The sequence below is a fragment of the Trypanosoma conorhini genome (assembly GCF_003719485.1).
Source record: "Trypanosoma conorhini strain 025E chromosome Unknown Tco_14.4_contig_00044, whole genome shotgun sequence".
NCBI lineage: Eukaryota > Euglenozoa > Kinetoplastea > Trypanosomatida > Trypanosomatidae > Trypanosoma > Trypanosoma conorhini.
In genome coordinates this window covers 26,039-41,684 of record NW_021704129.1, presented here as the reverse complement: position 1 = coordinate 41,684, position 15,646 = coordinate 26,039, and the positions used below count along the sequence as shown (strand labels likewise).

The 15,646-nt window shown below is 54.5% G+C and overlaps 6 protein-coding genes across 6 annotated transcripts, besides 7 other annotated features; all 6 read left to right on the top strand.

Annotated features, from left to right (window-relative positions):
• Positions 1-9: 9 nt before the first annotated feature.
• Positions 10-31: a microsatellite.
• A 66-nt stretch (positions 32-97) lies between these two features.
• Positions 98-140: a microsatellite.
• Positions 141-814: 674 nt separating this feature from the next.
• Positions 815-2,860, top strand: Tco025E_01376 (zinc finger protein; the record flags this gene model as incomplete). Its single annotated transcript, XM_029368314.1, has 1 exon — positions 815-2,860. One exon carries the CDS (start codon positions 815-817, stop codon positions 2,858-2,860), a length of 2,046 nt encoding a protein of 681 aa, XP_029231619.1.
• A 46-nt stretch (positions 2,861-2,906) lies between these two features.
• Positions 2,907-2,931: a microsatellite.
• A 493-nt stretch (positions 2,932-3,424) lies between these two features.
• Positions 3,425-3,460: a sequence feature (A-rich).
• A 204-nt stretch (positions 3,461-3,664) lies between these two features.
• Positions 3,665-4,666, top strand: Tco025E_01375 (uncharacterized protein; the record flags this gene model as incomplete). The annotated part of the gene is made up of 1 exon (XM_029368313.1): positions 3,665-4,666. The coding sequence occupies one exon, from the start codon at positions 3,665-3,667 to the stop codon at positions 4,664-4,666; it is 1,002 nt and encodes a 333-aa protein (XP_029231618.1).
• A 2-nt stretch (positions 4,667-4,668) lies between these two features.
• Positions 4,669-4,687: a microsatellite.
• A 346-nt stretch (positions 4,688-5,033) lies between these two features.
• On the top strand, positions 5,034-6,353 carry Tco025E_01374 (23S rRNA (cytosine1962-C5)-methyltransferase; the record flags this gene model as incomplete). The annotated part of the gene is made up of 1 exon (XM_029368312.1): positions 5,034-6,353. One exon carries the CDS (start codon positions 5,034-5,036, stop codon positions 6,351-6,353), a length of 1,320 nt encoding a protein of 439 aa, XP_029231617.1.
• An 83-nt stretch (positions 6,354-6,436) lies between these two features.
• Positions 6,437-6,460: a microsatellite.
• Positions 6,461-6,720: 260 nt separating this feature from the next.
• Positions 6,721-10,041, top strand: Tco025E_01373 (uncharacterized protein; the record flags this gene model as incomplete). The annotated part of the gene is made up of 1 exon (XM_029368311.1): positions 6,721-10,041. The coding sequence occupies one exon, from the start codon at positions 6,721-6,723 to the stop codon at positions 10,039-10,041; it is 3,321 nt and encodes a 1,106-aa protein (XP_029231616.1).
• A 266-nt stretch (positions 10,042-10,307) lies between these two features.
• On the top strand, positions 10,308-13,067 carry Tco025E_01372 (ATP-dependent DEAD/H DNA helicase recQ family-like protein; the record flags this gene model as incomplete). Its single annotated transcript, XM_029368310.1, has 1 exon — positions 10,308-13,067. One exon carries the CDS (start codon positions 10,308-10,310, stop codon positions 13,065-13,067), a length of 2,760 nt encoding a protein of 919 aa, XP_029231615.1.
• A 161-nt stretch (positions 13,068-13,228) lies between these two features.
• Positions 13,229-13,252: a microsatellite.
• A 68-nt stretch (positions 13,253-13,320) lies between these two features.
• Tco025E_01371 (putative tubulin-tyrosine ligase-like protein) lies at positions 13,321-15,255 on the top strand (the record flags this gene model as incomplete). The annotated part of the gene is made up of 1 exon (XM_029368309.1): positions 13,321-15,255. The coding sequence occupies one exon, from the start codon at positions 13,321-13,323 to the stop codon at positions 15,253-15,255; it is 1,935 nt and encodes a 644-aa protein (XP_029231614.1).
• Positions 15,256-15,646: the final 391 nt, after the last annotated feature.

The window sequence follows — 15,646 nt, the reverse complement described above, 5'->3', positions numbered from 1 at the left end:
AACTGTGCGATATATATATATATATATATATTTTATCTCCATCTTTTTTTTTTGGTTCTCATCGGTAAACGAATGTCACTGCTTCGCCCCTCACTGAATATATACATATATATATATATATGTATATGTATATGTATATAATGTTATTATTATATTAGAAGAGAAGAAGGTGTGTACGTGTAATGATCCACGCACAAGCACAGTCTATTTTCCTTACCGGAGCAATGGAAGTATCTAAAGCAAAATATCTCTCTTGTATGTGTCTCTATATTTTCCTAAAGGGTCATAAACGCGAGATCCAAAAATAAGAGACAAAAAAAATAATGACAAAGAGAATCAGTCGGGACTGTAGACACGAGAATGAACGAAAAGGGGTCTTCACCGGAGAATAGAGCTAATGGCGCCCCCGTCACTTTGCTGCATTTTGTTTTGTTTTGCTGAGCGAGGTTTGGCATCAAGTTTTTTTTTTTTGGGGGGGGGGGTAGGGAAGAGAGATTGTGGATGGTTTTGTGCTCTTCCTGTTTGTTTGGAACCAAGACGTTTACCAGCAACGTGGCGAGATGAAGTCCTTATATGTGCATGCATGCCTTGTTTGTGTTTTCGGCTGCCCCTGTGCCGTTCCTTCCGCAAAACAAAAACAAAAAATACGTCTTTTTATTCGGCGTAAACTACACCAACTGCGAGGTTTTTTTTTCTCTGTGTGCGTCATCTTCTTCTGTTCGATCTACGTCTTTTACGTACGAGCCCAGCCGCGCTAGAGTGTGTGGGGGGTGGCAGGGAGGCAGGTCGGCGGTGGATCCACCTTGTACCGTAGATGACTTTTGAGTTTCAGCTGCATGAACCGCCCTGCGACCTCGCGTTCCTTGCCGTTGTCAATGGACCGGTCCTGTACAATGCGGACGACGCCACAAGCGGGACAGTAAAGCGTGCAACGATTCGTCAACTCGGCTGGCACGTGGTGCGGCTACCGGAGGAGTGGTTCTTCTCGGAGAAGTCACGCGCGATGACGGAGAGGGTGTGTCACGCAATGCAGTGCACCATTCAATACCTCGCCTACCGTCAGAGGGGTCTCGAGGCGGAGGTGGCGGATGCGCGGGGAAGGGCGGATGAATTACGCGAGGAAAGAGATGAGGTCTTTGAGGAACTCGTGGCGTTGCGGGAGGTGGCTGCACGGATGCGGCGCCGCTGTGCACCGAACGGCCAGGATGGGGTTGGCGCCGAGGCAGCCGCACCGCACCACCCCTTGCGCGTCGACAGTTCCGGACGCTCCTTCGCTTGCCCCTTGTGTGGAAATGGCTACCCGTCCTCCTCGTCGCTGGAGTCGCACGTGAAGAAGCGCCACAACCGCGGAACACACTATGCAGCAATGACGGCAGCCGCGGCTGCGGTGCAGAACAAAATAGTGAAGGATATGTCTTTGCCAAGCGACACATTGATACGAGAACTCGCGTGTTTAAGGGAAGAAGTGATTACCCTTCGTGAGGCGATGACGGTTGAGCAGGAGAAGAGACGGCTGGAAACGAAATCCTCTTTTTTCTCACCTGTTAATGTTCTCGCGGTACCGGCGCAGCAGCTTCCAGGCAAGCCACCCGGGGCCTCCCCTCCGTCATCGAGGCACCAGGAGGAAAAACTAATCGACGCACTGCAAGACGAATTACGGGACATGCGGTCTCGTGTGCAACACATGGAGGGGATGATGTATCACTCGACTATGAAATTGGGCGGCGGACGTGGGAGACGCTCAGGTGGGATGGAGGAGGCTACGTCGGGGGAGGTGCGCCTAGCCTACGCCGACTCGTCTCCCCTGGGGCTGAAGCGTCCACCTTTGACTTCATTTGCCTCCGCGAGCTCGGCCCACTCTTTCAACTGTTACCCCCCTCGTGTTCCCGCCACCCCTGACACGATGCACGCCAAAGACTTCTCCAAGGAGCAAGCAGACGTTGTTCCACGCCAAACAGAAGCTTCGGAATCCAAGAGTGCGCTAGCTGCGCCAGACTGTCGCAGTCCCACCTTTTTTACGGGAACTTCACCACAATTGCCGCGGCTAAACCTCAAGCCTTCCTCTTCCCTGTCTATGGTGGGGGATGATAAGACGTCATCGGTTGCAGAACTCGAGCCGAAGCGCTCAGTATCACCACAAGGGCAAGAGGAACGTGCAGTGCTGGGGGCGCAAGGCTCAGTGATTACTAAGGCGGAGGATACAGGCGAGTGTGCTGCAGTAAAAGACAATGGGCCTTTAGAAGCAGCACCCTTTCTTCGTTCCGATGGCTTGGATCCTAGCATTTTCAATACTCCTAATATCGGTACCCTTAGTGGAAGTGGTTGCTGCTCGTCCCAGAAGATGCCCATGGACCAGACAGACTCTGCGAGCCAAGTGCGAGCAGAAGAAACAAACAGCGTAACGACGGATGGACACAACGCATCGGGGGGAGAAGATATCGATGAGGTCACGGAGCAAAAGAAGCAAACGGAGTCCTTGTTTTCCTCTTCACGAGGTTCCTCGGGCAGCTCTGTGCTCAATCCCGATAGATTAATTGGCTTTCAAGAAGTTCCTAATTGGACTCCACTCAACTCCTACGTCAGTTCCCCAGCATCCACTGCGCAGCGGGAACCCCGAGATGCAGGAGGGTCAGCACCGGGCTTTACTATCAGCTCGTACGGCCCACGCAGCGGAAAGGACGTGAAGTCCGGCATTGCAGTTACCGTTGGCGAGAAGCAGCGAAAGGAAGAAGAGAGTGTTGAGGAGAAGCGACCTGCCATAGATCGCAAAGAAGCACCATTGAAGGCTGTTAGTTCTGAAAAGAGTAAAAAAGGGAAATTGTCATTCTTCTCCAAAATCTTCAAGAAGCATAAGAAGTGAGTTTCACTTGAGTTCAGTGCCATAGAAGGATGTTTTTGTTAGACACATATATATATATATATATATATATAATCTCCCGACAATGTGTTTATTTGAGTGAGTTGTGACAAGGGTCGTTAAATCAGGCACCAGTTTTCGCGTCTTGTACAGGAATTATTGCGCATAAGAAACTCCTTCCAATTCTTCTTTATTGGTTACTTGTCGTATTTCCAATTCCTCTTTTGCGTGACTCTTTTCCCGGTGAGTTTGATTTGATTTCCTTTCTTATGTGTGTTTGTTCTTCTTTCTTCTGCTCTTTCTGTGGATCGTGGTGTTAGTTAACTGGAGCCCTCTTCCAGAAGAGTGTTTAATGGAATACGCCTGGCACGCCGCGATCGTTGTCCGCGTTGTATCACCTCCACTTATTTCCCTGTGTTTGTCTTCCTGCCTCGCAAGGCCTCACATCTTCAGCGGAACCAGCAATTACAGGCCCGTCGTTTTTCTGTCATCAACTGAGCTCTGTTACCCGTTCCCGCCAGATGTCCCGTTGTTTGGTTTGACCGGTAGCTGCCCGTCTCCCCGTAACTTTAGCTCTTTTTTTTTGCTTTTGTTTTTGCTTTTTCCTTGAACTTCTGTTGCAAACCCCCCGTCCTCCGTACCATTTGGGATGTCTCTCAGCTCTTTTATGTTGTCTTCCTCTCCACCCCTGTCGGGCCGCCGGCGTGTGTGTGGATCGGCGGGGCCTATTACGCCGCTAAGCAGTTCTACTCTCTCATAGGGTCTGGTGAAAAGTGGGTCGAGGAGTGGGTGCCGACAGGGTTGGCGATGACGTTGGCACGCGCACTGAGGGCCTGGACAGCTCCCATGGCGCAGGTGCATCGCCCACGCGACGGCATTCGTGGGTTGGTGGCGAAACGACGGTTTCAACGAGGCGATCTGCTGATGGATGTGCCGCTGCGTTACTGCTACCTCCCACATGCCTCGCGTGACCCCCGACGACTACGACGTTGGAACCGGTCCGCACTTTTCCCAGAAGCTCAGTTCTGGCTGCGGCGGCTCTCTCCCGATGCGCCAGACGAAGGCGTCTCCCTAACCGCCTCTGTCTCGACAGAAGACAAAAAGGTGATCACGCTCACCCTCTCGCCTGTGGAAGCCTCAGTGGCCGTTTCGGCGGCACTTCGGTACTTTTGGCGGAAGGTTGTTTTGCTGAAGAACCGAGAGGGCGTCGGCAGGCCCCCGCTGGGTCCACCGAATTTTCATCCGGCGGATCTGTATCTTCACGCTCTTCCCATAGAAAAGTATTTGTCGTATGGCTTGGAGGGACCGTACTTTTCTGACGTCGAGGAGGAAGCCAATGTCCACTCCAACATCGAACAGATTGCATGGAATCTGCGGGATTGCATACTTTCTTGTGCCCCGCAGGAAGAGTACGCTTTTTACGACGCACATCCGTCGGAATTGGATGCGACGCTGCTTGCGGCAATCTATGTTCTGCGTGCACGCTTGTTGCGGATGGCAGCTGTTTTTGGGGATGACCAGGCCTCTGATCGTGTAACATCTGTCATTGCACCTATCGTGGATTTTTTGAACCACGCTTCAGTCGGCCATAATTGCGCCGCCTGTGTGAGCATCCCACGGCGCGCCGTTGTGGTTCGAGCAGTCAGGGACATTGGCGTCGGCGAGGAGCTGACGCTCGACTACCGTGGTCGAGGTCAGTTGCGACGAGGTGCAACTCAAAACTCTTGGGGAAAGTCGGGCGCCGAAGAAGCGGAGGAGAGCGAGAACTGGTGGGAGTCGCGATACCTCTTCTCCGCCAAGGAGGCATAGACTGTGTGTGTGTGTGTATGTCTTCCTTTGCAGGTGTGCACTCATCTCCCTACACACACCGCATTTCTCCCACTTCAGCCAAGCGCCTTTCTTGTGATTGCCGCCGCCGTCTCTTTCTGTGCATTTATCTCCGACTGGCTCTCACTTGGGGGGACGGCGTACTAAGAAACAACGACATTGCCCTTCTGCCTTTGCCTCTTCGTTGCTGTTTTTTTTTCTCTCCTCTCTCTCCCTTCACCCACACACCCACACGCACGGCGTTGGCTCCGAAAGTGAGGGGGGAATTCCCTGCTGCGAGGAGTGAGGGAGAGTGGAGTAAAGGCACAAGGAGGAAAAGGGGAGGCGCCGGGAATTTGGCACGCTGTGCATGTGGTCCAAAGTCTTCGCCCCTCTGCTCCCCAACCGTCTTGCACCGGCGCAGAAGTTTCCACAGCTGAAACTTCGCCCGCAGCAGCACCGTCTCCTCACCCACGAACGCCAATGCGCCATTTCACTCAGCTCGTTTGATGCGAACAGCGTGGAGTTCGCTCGTCGCGAGATCGCCACTGGAAGCATCGTGGAGGTGCGGGATTCGGATCGCCACCAGCTGCTCGCGTTGGGCTTCTACGAGCCGACGCTTCTTCGTGTGGAGGTGTTTCATACGACACCCAAAGCGGTGGCCGAGTTGCCTATCATTGGCGAGGACTTTTTTCTAAGGCGATTGCGGGAGGCGTGGGGGAGGCGTCGGCGCGCGTTTGGCCCAATGCTGCACGGTGACACTAACACGTACCGGGTATTGAACGGCACGGCGGATGGCATTCCATCTTTGTACGTCGACCTCTTTTCCTCCAGCTTTGCCCGCATTGTGGCAACTTCCTTTGGAGCTGAACGACTCGTTCCTGCCGTGGCGGAGTACTTGAGGCGCCAGGGGGCTGAGCAGCTGCTGCTAGATACGCCGTACCTGAAAGACCGTGAAAAGCTTACCCTCGTTCATCCCACCATTCCTCTCTCAGCAGTGTACCTTGAGAACGGTACGAGACACCTCTGGGTTCCCCAAGCGGAAACCCCTGCAACACGAAGTAATAGGTGGCTGCTTAACCCCGCGCATCGCAGGATACGTTTTATGCTCCGTGAGCTCTGTCGGGGCAAACGTGTTTTGTGCGTTAATGACCGTAGCGGGTCGGCGGCCCTGAATGCCGTGATGTCGGCAAAGAGTGTGCTGATTGCCGAACCAGATGATGCCCTGGTAAACCGTATACGGGAAAACTTGGTGGCCAACCACGCTGCGGCAGTCTTCAATGTCTGTGAAACCACCACCTGTGCACGTATCCAAGACTTGGACGCCCGCCGACAGGATGTGGTTTATTTGGAGCATCACCCTGACCAGTTGTCCTCTGAGGAAGAATGGCGGACAGCACTGGCTGCGTTGCTGCGGCAGCGAATTTGCGGTGCGGGGACTCTGCTCTTTGTGGCGCAGGAGGCCGCTCCGCTTGGCATTTCAGATCTCCTGCAGCAGCAATATTCAGACGCACGTGTTGTACCCGCGCAACGGGAAGCGGTTGCCGCGGCCCTTCGTGCTGCTGCTTCCGAGCACAATATGAACCTCCGGCAGCTTCGTGCATTTGGTCCTTCTGTAGATTACCCCGTTCCACCGACGGCCGACGCACTGTGTTTTTCACAGGTGTTTCTTGTGGAAAGAAACTGTTGAGGTTGGGAATTGGAGCAACTACCTTTGAGGAAGGGAAACGGGGGCCGGAGCGAACGGTTTCCACGCCTCCCCCAGCAAAAAAGTTTGTTGTTGTTTTTTTTTTTTTTATGGGGGGGGGGGGGGAAGCGTGGACTCCTCGCTAGTTTTGCGTGGCGTCTATTCACACATACTTACATACTTGTGTCGCACCTATTCGCTATTTCGTTGGCTTTGTTGGGTGTATGTGTGCGTGGTGGAAAGGGAGGGGAGGCCATACTTTGCCCTGAACTGAGCCTCTGCTTTCTTTAAAACCTTCTTTCTTTCTTTGCGGGGCGCTTCTCTGGGCGAGGTTGTCTGGATGTAGAGGGCGAAGTGGAACTGTGAAAGGATGCAGGCAGATGTGGGCGTTTCTGACTGGGAGACGCGGCCGTTTGACGTCGTCCAGCCAATGATTTGTGAAACCATTAGGCGGCTTGACGAGGCAGTGGGACGACCACCGTTCCCCAATCCCTCAACAGAGCAGTGCCGCTCACTGGCGCAGTCGCTTGTTCACATGCTGCGTCACACACAAAATAGCGGCCATATGATAGCCCTGGCCGAGGCTCCTGAGGTGAACATGACGTTCCCGGTCCTCTGTGCCTCCTTAAAAAACGGATCGGAGGGGCAAAAGCCGTGTCCAGTGCTGCTGGAGCTTCTTCTTGAGGCGTTGACGTACGTGCACGCACTTTCCTTGTATCCGCTGCAAACCACGCTGAAGGATGCCAGGGAGGTGTTGCCAAAGTCCCCTGTGACATTTAAACTCTTCACTCTGACAGGCGCCATGGAGGTGGACACCATGCGGTTTTTTCTCGGCATGAGTCCCCCAGCAAAAGTGGAGCCGAAGGAACGAAAGCCCTTAAAAGGAAACCACCGGGCGGCAGGACGCAAACCGAATTTATCATTGAATACTCACGGCAACCCCAAGGAGGGGGTGACTGCCGTTTCAAGTGAAATGCTCAACGCTGCATTGGACATGGTTTTTCCACCTGATTGCACGGAGCTGCTTTTATCACTCTTTAATACCCCAGCCAAGTTCCAACAAGTCATTGGCACGGATAGTGAGTTGGCTGCCCGTGTGCTGGGCGTGTATGGCGACTACCTACTTCCAACTTTACGCCCCCTAACCCTTCTTCACTCACTGGATGCGTCGCTCCTTGACGTCTTTGTTGACGTTGTCCAGATGCATGGTGAGCGCATGACTCTACTCACAGAGTCCGTCTTTACACGTGTTCCTTTGCTGGAATGGGGCCCCGAGCGATTGTCAGGTCTTCTTCGCTGCTGCGTGGATCGGAACGTGCGGCATGAGGGGGCCTTTGCAAGTCTAGTGGTGTACGTCTTTCTCTACAAGTTGCTGGTCCTGTGGGGGGAGACGCAAAGTTTGCCCTTGCTCACCGTCGAGGAGGAGGCGAAGCTGTGGGTCTCCGTGTTGAAGGTGGTGCAGATGCTGTCGCTTAACGTGGGCGCCGTCCCGACGGGCGAGGTAGAACAAGTTGTCCAACCACTCAGCGTCCTTGCCGAATTTGTACGGCGGCGGTACATGATAACAGAACTGAGGGAAGTGGCGTCTGCCGTGCCGCACGCGGCCGTGAGACCCGTATTGGAGATGCTGGCAGCCTCGCCGGCGGGGAGAGAGAAGTCGATGCCCGCTCCACCCGCAGGAAGCGGTGGGGGTGGAGGAAATAAAAAGAAGGGAGGAAGGCACAGTAGCAGCAGCGGCAACAACAACAACAAAGACAGAGCATCCGCGTCGTCTTCCCGCGCGGATGCCTTGGACTATTTTAGCAAATGCATCGCAGATTCCTTTGCTCTTCTTTTTTGCCTGACACCACCATCTGCCGTGGAGGCGGACGCCTGTACTCCGGAGTGTATTGTGGAGTCCCTGGCTGCGCAGCTCCTCCAGATTGCGGAGTGTGGTGATGGCAACGTGCCGCGGGCCCGTACGTGGGAAAGCTACCTGAACCTCCTCCTCTCAATCCTAAGCCCCTGGAAGGACGCTGCTCATGCGACGTGGATGGGGCAAAGAACCCTGTCCGCGCTTCGCTCTGCCATGGCGGCAACCCGTCGACTGGAGTGTTGCGGAATCATCGCGCAGCGGATGCCTGACGTCTTCGCCCCACCGCGATGGACTCCAAGCGACTACAAGGCGCTCCTTGAGACCTGGCTGAGAGGAGTTTCGCGCGTGGATGGCTTCTACGCACCCGCTGCCCCACTGACGCCCACAGAGTATGTCGAGAGCGTCCTCCGCCTCCTAGGCGACGATCGACGCCGCGAGTTGGTGCAGCTGCTGCTGGGCGCAGAAGAACTGGCGGGAGCCCTCATCCCTGCATTGCAGAAAGCGCTGACCGAGGAGCGTGCCGACAATCCTGCAGAGATGGTGGTAACCACAACAGCCGCAGCAACGGGGCGGAGGGGCTTCCGGCAGCTGCAGGATGAACTCCTCAGCACCGCGGAACTCCGAGCGAAAGCAATGGCGGAACACAAGCAGAGAGCGGATGAAGCAAAAAAACGTCAGCTGCTGGCGGAGGCGCAAAGAAACGAAGCAGTAATGGTGAGATCGAAAGCCTTTGAGGAGGAGCAGCGGAAACTTCGTTGCATGAAGGATGAGGAACTCCAATGCATTTCAAGGCTAAGAGAGGAGCGGGAAAAGGAAAGTGAGGAGCGGCGGGTAAAGGAACTGCAAAATCGTCTGGAGAGACGCGAAAAAGCCGCTGCAATTCTACAAGAAATGTCTGCCAAGACGAAGGCGGAGCGCTTGACAGAGCAACGAGAGCGTTTGCTGCGGTACCGTGAGCGTGTCGCCATGGACTCCCGTATTTCGACTTTTTTGGAGCATTTACGGCTGACTCCGTCTAGGATCATGCACCTGTTGGCGACGTTACGCCCACACCTCCAGGGCATGACGTACGATGATGTGTTGGAGTTTGTCGTGACGGGAAACCGCAAGGTCCCCAGTGACTTGCTCGCCGTTGATGAGCAGAAGAATAAACTGTGTCGTGATGGCAACGCACGCGCCGGGGAAGCCACGAGGAGTGAGGAAGAAAAGTTGTCCTACTTTGCGGATGAGGGCCCTACCTTCTGGGACAGTGTGATGCAGCTCGTGGCGCGGCAATCGGGTGACAAAACAAGAGACAACCACGTTGTTGCCGGGGAGGAGGAAGGTGAAGGTGCTTTGCCTAGCGAAAGTTATGGTCTTTCTTTTCATCGAAGCGTAAGTGCGGTTCTTGACCTTTTTGACTACACCATGGGGGCGAGTGAGACGCTGCCCGAGCCGCTGCCTTCATTGAACGTGCGGGGTGCCTCCCGAGTACTTGAGAAGGAGGCGCTGACTGGCACTGGATTTGGTAATGGACGAGAGGCGCTGTTGGCTTGCCAACGACGGGGGTTGTGCGTCGTGCGAGACAATCTCTGCACGCTGACGCCATTAGGATTCCGCTACCATTACCCCTTCCATGACCCGGAACAGACGCTTGGAGTACAGCTTGCACGACGGCGCGATAAAGCAAGAGCGATGATGGCGGACCGGCAATGCGCCGACGTTGGTGATGACGCAGGGGAAGAGGAAGAGGAGGAGGACGATGAGGATGCGTTGGTGACTGGGGAAGCATATGACGAAGCCATGACATCCTTTGCAGAGGACAACATGGTTTGCTTTGCAGATGAAATTGTTTGATGCCGAGGGGCCAAACGGCGAAGATGAAACGCGTGAGCGAGTTTCGTATTGCTTCTCATTCCGCCCCACTCCTTTTATTATTACTACTGTTATTGTACTGCTGCTGTTTTCACCTTCTTCGCTACTATTACTATGGCTGCGAATTAACGTGCGTGACGCCTTCACTTCATGTGTGTCTCTTAGCAACAGCAGTGGGCGAGGGGGGAAGCCGGGACTTGCCGCCGAAAGGCCGAGGGAATTTTGAGGGTGTGCATGTAGGGGGAGCGATGGAAGAGGGCAGTGAGGAACTCTTCCTTGATGACGTCCACAGTGACGGAACCTCTTCCTGTGACCTCCCTGCAGCGCAGCCAAAAGAAGAACAGGTGGAGGAGTTGGAAGAAGAAGAAGAAGAAGGGTCTGCAAGTGTTCCGTACTTGGCGCCGCCTCGGCTAGTGGCGTTTGGCGCAGTGACTTCTTCTCATCATACCTCTGCCCGCAAAGACGAAATTGACGTCACAGCAGAAGCTGTGGAAGACTGCCCTGCCGCTCACTATGGCACACAAAAACCCGATACAAGGCAATCGGATGTTGTGCTGGAAGCAGAAGCAGAAGAAGATAAGAGCATACTGCAGGTAAAGCTTGAGTCTCTTTTTGACGAACCTTCAACCGCTACTTCTGCAGCTTCTTCTTCGCAGACAATCCCGGTATGCAACTATCTTCTGCGAAACTACCTAGGTGTCGGCTCTGGCCAGTTCCGTCAAGGCCAACAGGAGGTGGTGTTGTCAATACTGCAGGGACGCAACACGCTGGCTGTGTTCCCCACAGGATGGGGCAAAACGCTTTGTTTCCAGTTTCCTATTCTCGTTCATCGCCTGCTCTTCGAAGCCAAGTTCAGGGCCTGGCAGGAAGTACAACGCTCAAGCAAATCAGGGGCCCAGCGCGAACCCCCAGGAGCCCTATTTGCCGTTGTTGTGTCTCCACTGCTTTCCCTTATGGCCGATCAAGCTGTTAAAATAGCCAGTGGCGGAAGCCTAAGAACGGCCGTACTCTCCTCCGGTACATCGTCTTCGCGGGAGAAGACGATTTTGGACGACTTGGCCTCCCCGATGTGCTCCATTGATCTGTTGTTTGTGTCACCCGAACGGCTTGTCCGTCACAGTAAACTGCGAGGTGTGTTGGAGCAACATGTGCGTCGAATCGCATTCATTTGCGTGGATGAAGTACACTGCGTGTCCCAATGGGCATACGACTTCCGTCCCTCCTTCATGTACGTGCACCGCGTATTAGACCGCCTCGGTAACGGTGGAGGGACAAATTCGCCCCCGTTTTTGTGTCTCACGGCGACGGCGGCACCATCGGTTGTTGACGACCTCAAAGTTCTGTTTCGCATCGAGCGAACTGTTACGGTGCCGTACCGTCGTGAGAATCTCCAATTAGAGTCGGTTTTTTTGCTGGAGTCTGAGCCGCAAAGACCTCCCACGCAACGCGCTCTGCAGGAGAAACTCCTGCATGCCGTGCTAGAACTACCAAAGCCAATGCTCGTGTACGTCCAGACACGTGTGGATGCAGATGAATTGGCAACGTTTCTTGCCTCCAAGCTTGGCACCGTGCAGAGTGTCAAGAAGGGAAACGGTGGGAATGGCGCGTCTTCCTCCATCTTTACAAGTGCCACACATGAGAAAATGATAAGTAAGGGAGGTTTACAAAGCGAGGAGGGTAAAGAACGCATCATCATTCGAAGTTACCACGCCGGCCTTGACCAGCACGTACGGACAAAGACACAACAGCAGTTTATGCAGCGACATATCGATGTGCTTATCGCCACCGTCGCCTTTGGGATGGGCATTGATAAGGCTGACATCCGCTCCGTGGTTCACGCCTCGGCGCCGGGCTCGCTTGAAAGTTACGTGCAAGAAACCGGTCGTGCAGGGCGTGATGGTCAGAACTCGTTCTGTCGTCTTCTGTACAACCCGTTTGATTATTACACGCTTCGTTCCCGCATTCTCGCGTCCTGCCTCTCCCCGTTAGAGATGCAGGCCATCGTGCATCGTATTCTTAGCAGTCCCATCACTCAAGTTGGGGAGAAGCTCACGATGATTTCCGTCTCGAAAATTTCAGAGGAACTTGTTATGAGTGAAGAGACGGTGGAAACTGTCCTTTTTATGATTATTTCCCAGGAACATGGGGTGTTGCACGAGTTGCATGGGACGGCACCGATGGGGTACCGTGTGAATCACGCCGCTGCAGAGGTGGTTGTCAGCGCTGACCAGGCAGCAAAGCGAAAGCGGGGGCGCGAGGCAACGGGACCGTCAGGCGTCAGCGGCGTCTTGGCGCAGCTCGAGGTCCTGGACGGAGTCTTCGAGTTGTGCCGGCAGGGTAAAAGAATTGAAAACGTTGTGACCGCGGCGAATGCGTTAAAGTTGTCGTTGCGTGATTTTCAGTTTAGGCTCAATGATCTTATCGCGGGGGGCTTTGTCTCGGTTCAGCGGCTTACGCCGGCTTATATCGTCTCGCTTGGAGACAAATTTTCTGAGGCGGCCGCGCCTGTCGGGCAGAAGGCGATGGCGGAAAGACTCTGGCAAACCCACCACAAGCGACTTGAATCCATGCAGAGAGCGCTTGAGGTGACCTTCTCCGTCTTGCGGAACCCGACGCATGCGTCCGTGTGCAAAGGTCTGGAGTGGGACGTACGGCAAACCCCCGATGCGCGGCACTTCGCACTGGCGTGGCAACCCCCACCGAGGAGCCTCACCAAAGTGGAGGCCGTCTCCATTGCGAATGATTTTGTTGAGAAAAATCGTCCCCGCATTCGCTCTGTGTATGAGGCGACCCGGGCACTCCTTGGCGTCCTTCCCAAGCCACTGACGAGTCACGGGAAGCACGCCGGTGAAATTCCGCTTGGCACGAGCTGGTACGTGGGCTCGCCATACTTTGGCCTGTTGAAGGAGTTTGATCTGCAGTGGCTGCTGAAGGTGCTCGCCCCGCACAGACTGGACGAGGAGGGGTCAATGGAGATGGCCAGTCGAATACCGACTGTGACACAATAAAGTCTCCTTTTCAGCGCAGTTTGCGCATCTGAGGCGCGTTAGGCTTACTTGTGCGAAGAAGCATTGTAGTTAGCGTGTCTTCCGGGGGAGCGAGGCGCACAAACTTCCTGCATTGATGTAGCTCATATCTCTCCTCCTTTTACTCTCTTTCTCTTTATCTCATATATATGTAAATAAATAAATAAGACCCCTGCAAAGAAATAAAAGGAGGGGAATACTTCACACGTAGAAGCAAGCAAACTAAAAGGTGGAGATGAAGTGCTGTTGTCGATTGAGAGGGCAGCAGGCGGCGGTGGCGGTGGCGGTGGCGGTTGGGCTGGGAGAGGAAGCGCAGGAGAAGCGACCCTCGCCCTCACCAGAGCAGCCAGTCTACTTGAAGCCAAGCCGAAGCCGACGCCGTAAAGCAAGTTTTCTCTTCACGCGCATGCGTGATGAGCCACCTGCGTACGCATTCAAGGCGCCTCCGCTTGGCACGGCATTACCACTTTTCCGCATCACCTCCTCTTCATGTGAGTACTACGCCCTGCGGCTGCCGCTTTTGAAGGCGGGTTTTAGGCGCCTTCCCACCCAGGCCGGCCTTACGATTCCGAGCAACCTCCTCTGGGGGCGCTCCATGCTCTTGAATCCCGGCATGGGAGCATCCCACTCCTCTGCCCACCTCTCCCCGTCATCACCGCCCTGTTCGTCGTCGTCGTCGCGCCTGCCTCAAACTGCGGACGCTTCTGCAGACCTTATCGCCCTTCCCATGTCATCTGCCGCGGGAAACGAGGGGGTGGCGCGCCTCAGCTTGGCTCAAATGGTGTGCGATCACCAGCGCTTTAATCACTTCCCACGCAGCCATATTAACGTGGGCTGCAAGTGGGGGCTAACAACACGCCTGCGCCAAGTCTCGAAATCGTTCGAGGCAGCTGGAGAAAAAACGAGACTCTACGATTTTTTTCCACGCACATGGGTGTACCCAGACGAAAAGGAAGAGCTTTTAAAAGCTTTGGCGGAGGCACCGCCCATGCAACGTTTTATTTGGAAGCCCGCACGAGGCAGCTGTGGTCACGGCATACTTACCTGCTTAGGTGGTGCTAGGAATGCACCGTACTGGGAGCGTCTGGCGGCGGAAATCGAAAACCGCCTGCTGACGGATCTCACACTCTCTGGCGCGGGGGGACGCAAGTACGTTGTGCAGGAATACATTGAGGATCCCCTGTTGCTTGACCGGCGCAAAACCGATCTTCGCCTGTATGTGGCCGTGACAAGCTACGACCCTTTGACCGTCTACCTTCATGAAGAGGGCCTTGTGCGTCTGGCGGCGCAGGAGTATAGCGGCGGTGGTACTGAACTGAACTTTGATCCCTTTCGCGATCTCACAAATTATTCCGTGGGAAGGCGCTGGCAGGCACGCGGTAAACAGTCTCGCAGCCAAGGAGAGGAAGAGGCGAATTTGTCGCCAGACGTTTCTCCCGCTGCGAAGCCGCTGCCTCCATTGGAGCTCAAGAAGAGTTTAAATGAACTGTGGGAGCATATTGACGCTATGCATTTCTCTTCGCCGCGCGTCGGGCCGGCGACGGCAACGCCGCTGAGTTCCCTGTTGCACCGCCGCAGGTCGGAGAAAGTGAAGGAGGAAATTGCGCGTGTAATCATCAAGACGCTACTGGCGGTCAAGGCTCCCTTGTCTGCTGCCGCGTGTGGTCTCTCCTTTCCGGGTGGGTTTTTTGAACTCTACGGATTTGACTTGATGCTCGATGCGAAGCTCAAGCCATGGCTTGTCGAGGTGAACACATTGCCCTCCCTCGCCAGCACCTCTCCTTTTGACTATGCGGTAAAGACGAATGTCGTGGCCGATCTTCTGAACCTTGCCATGTTTGAACCCTTTGAGCGCCCCGCATCGTGCTTTGGCGCGCTGGATGACGGGATGCGCCGCGCCGGCCTCCTTGACCCACTCTCGAAGGAGGCTGCCGAAACGGTGCATCAGTGGTGTGACCGCACGAGTCGCGACAGCCCATCGTTGACAGATAGTGAGGCCAGAGAGGAAGTGGGCCTTCGTCTACAGGACGAGTTGGCCTACTGCGGCGGATTCCGTCGCATCTTCCCACCGCTGCCTCTGGCGCAAACAACAACCATGATGAACGAGGTGGACGTTTTCTCTCGTCAACGCCATTTCTCCAAGGCTGACGCGTGGGCCCTAGAGTCATAACACGCGAACCCTGCGTGACTGCGTCCAGTAGTTTTTTTTTTCTTCGTGTGTGTATGTGTGTCTGTCTGGCCAAAGTATGACCTCATGCCGGGCAGGCACACATACAGATGCAGACTGGCAGACATCAACATTATTGCATTGTGACAAGAAGGCTAGAAAAATATATATATATGAAAGATAAAAAAGGAACGAGGAGAGAAGCGTTGAGCTTGAGAGCGACGGAAACGTCTTACCGCGGGCTATCGTGAAGGTCCATATATAAATACGCTCTCTTATGCGCATCCCGACCTGCCTCCATAGATCTGCATATTACAACTTAATTGACTGTATCCGCATGCATGAAGTATGCATCTGTCCGTGTCTGTGTACGTTTGCATTATTCCTTATATGC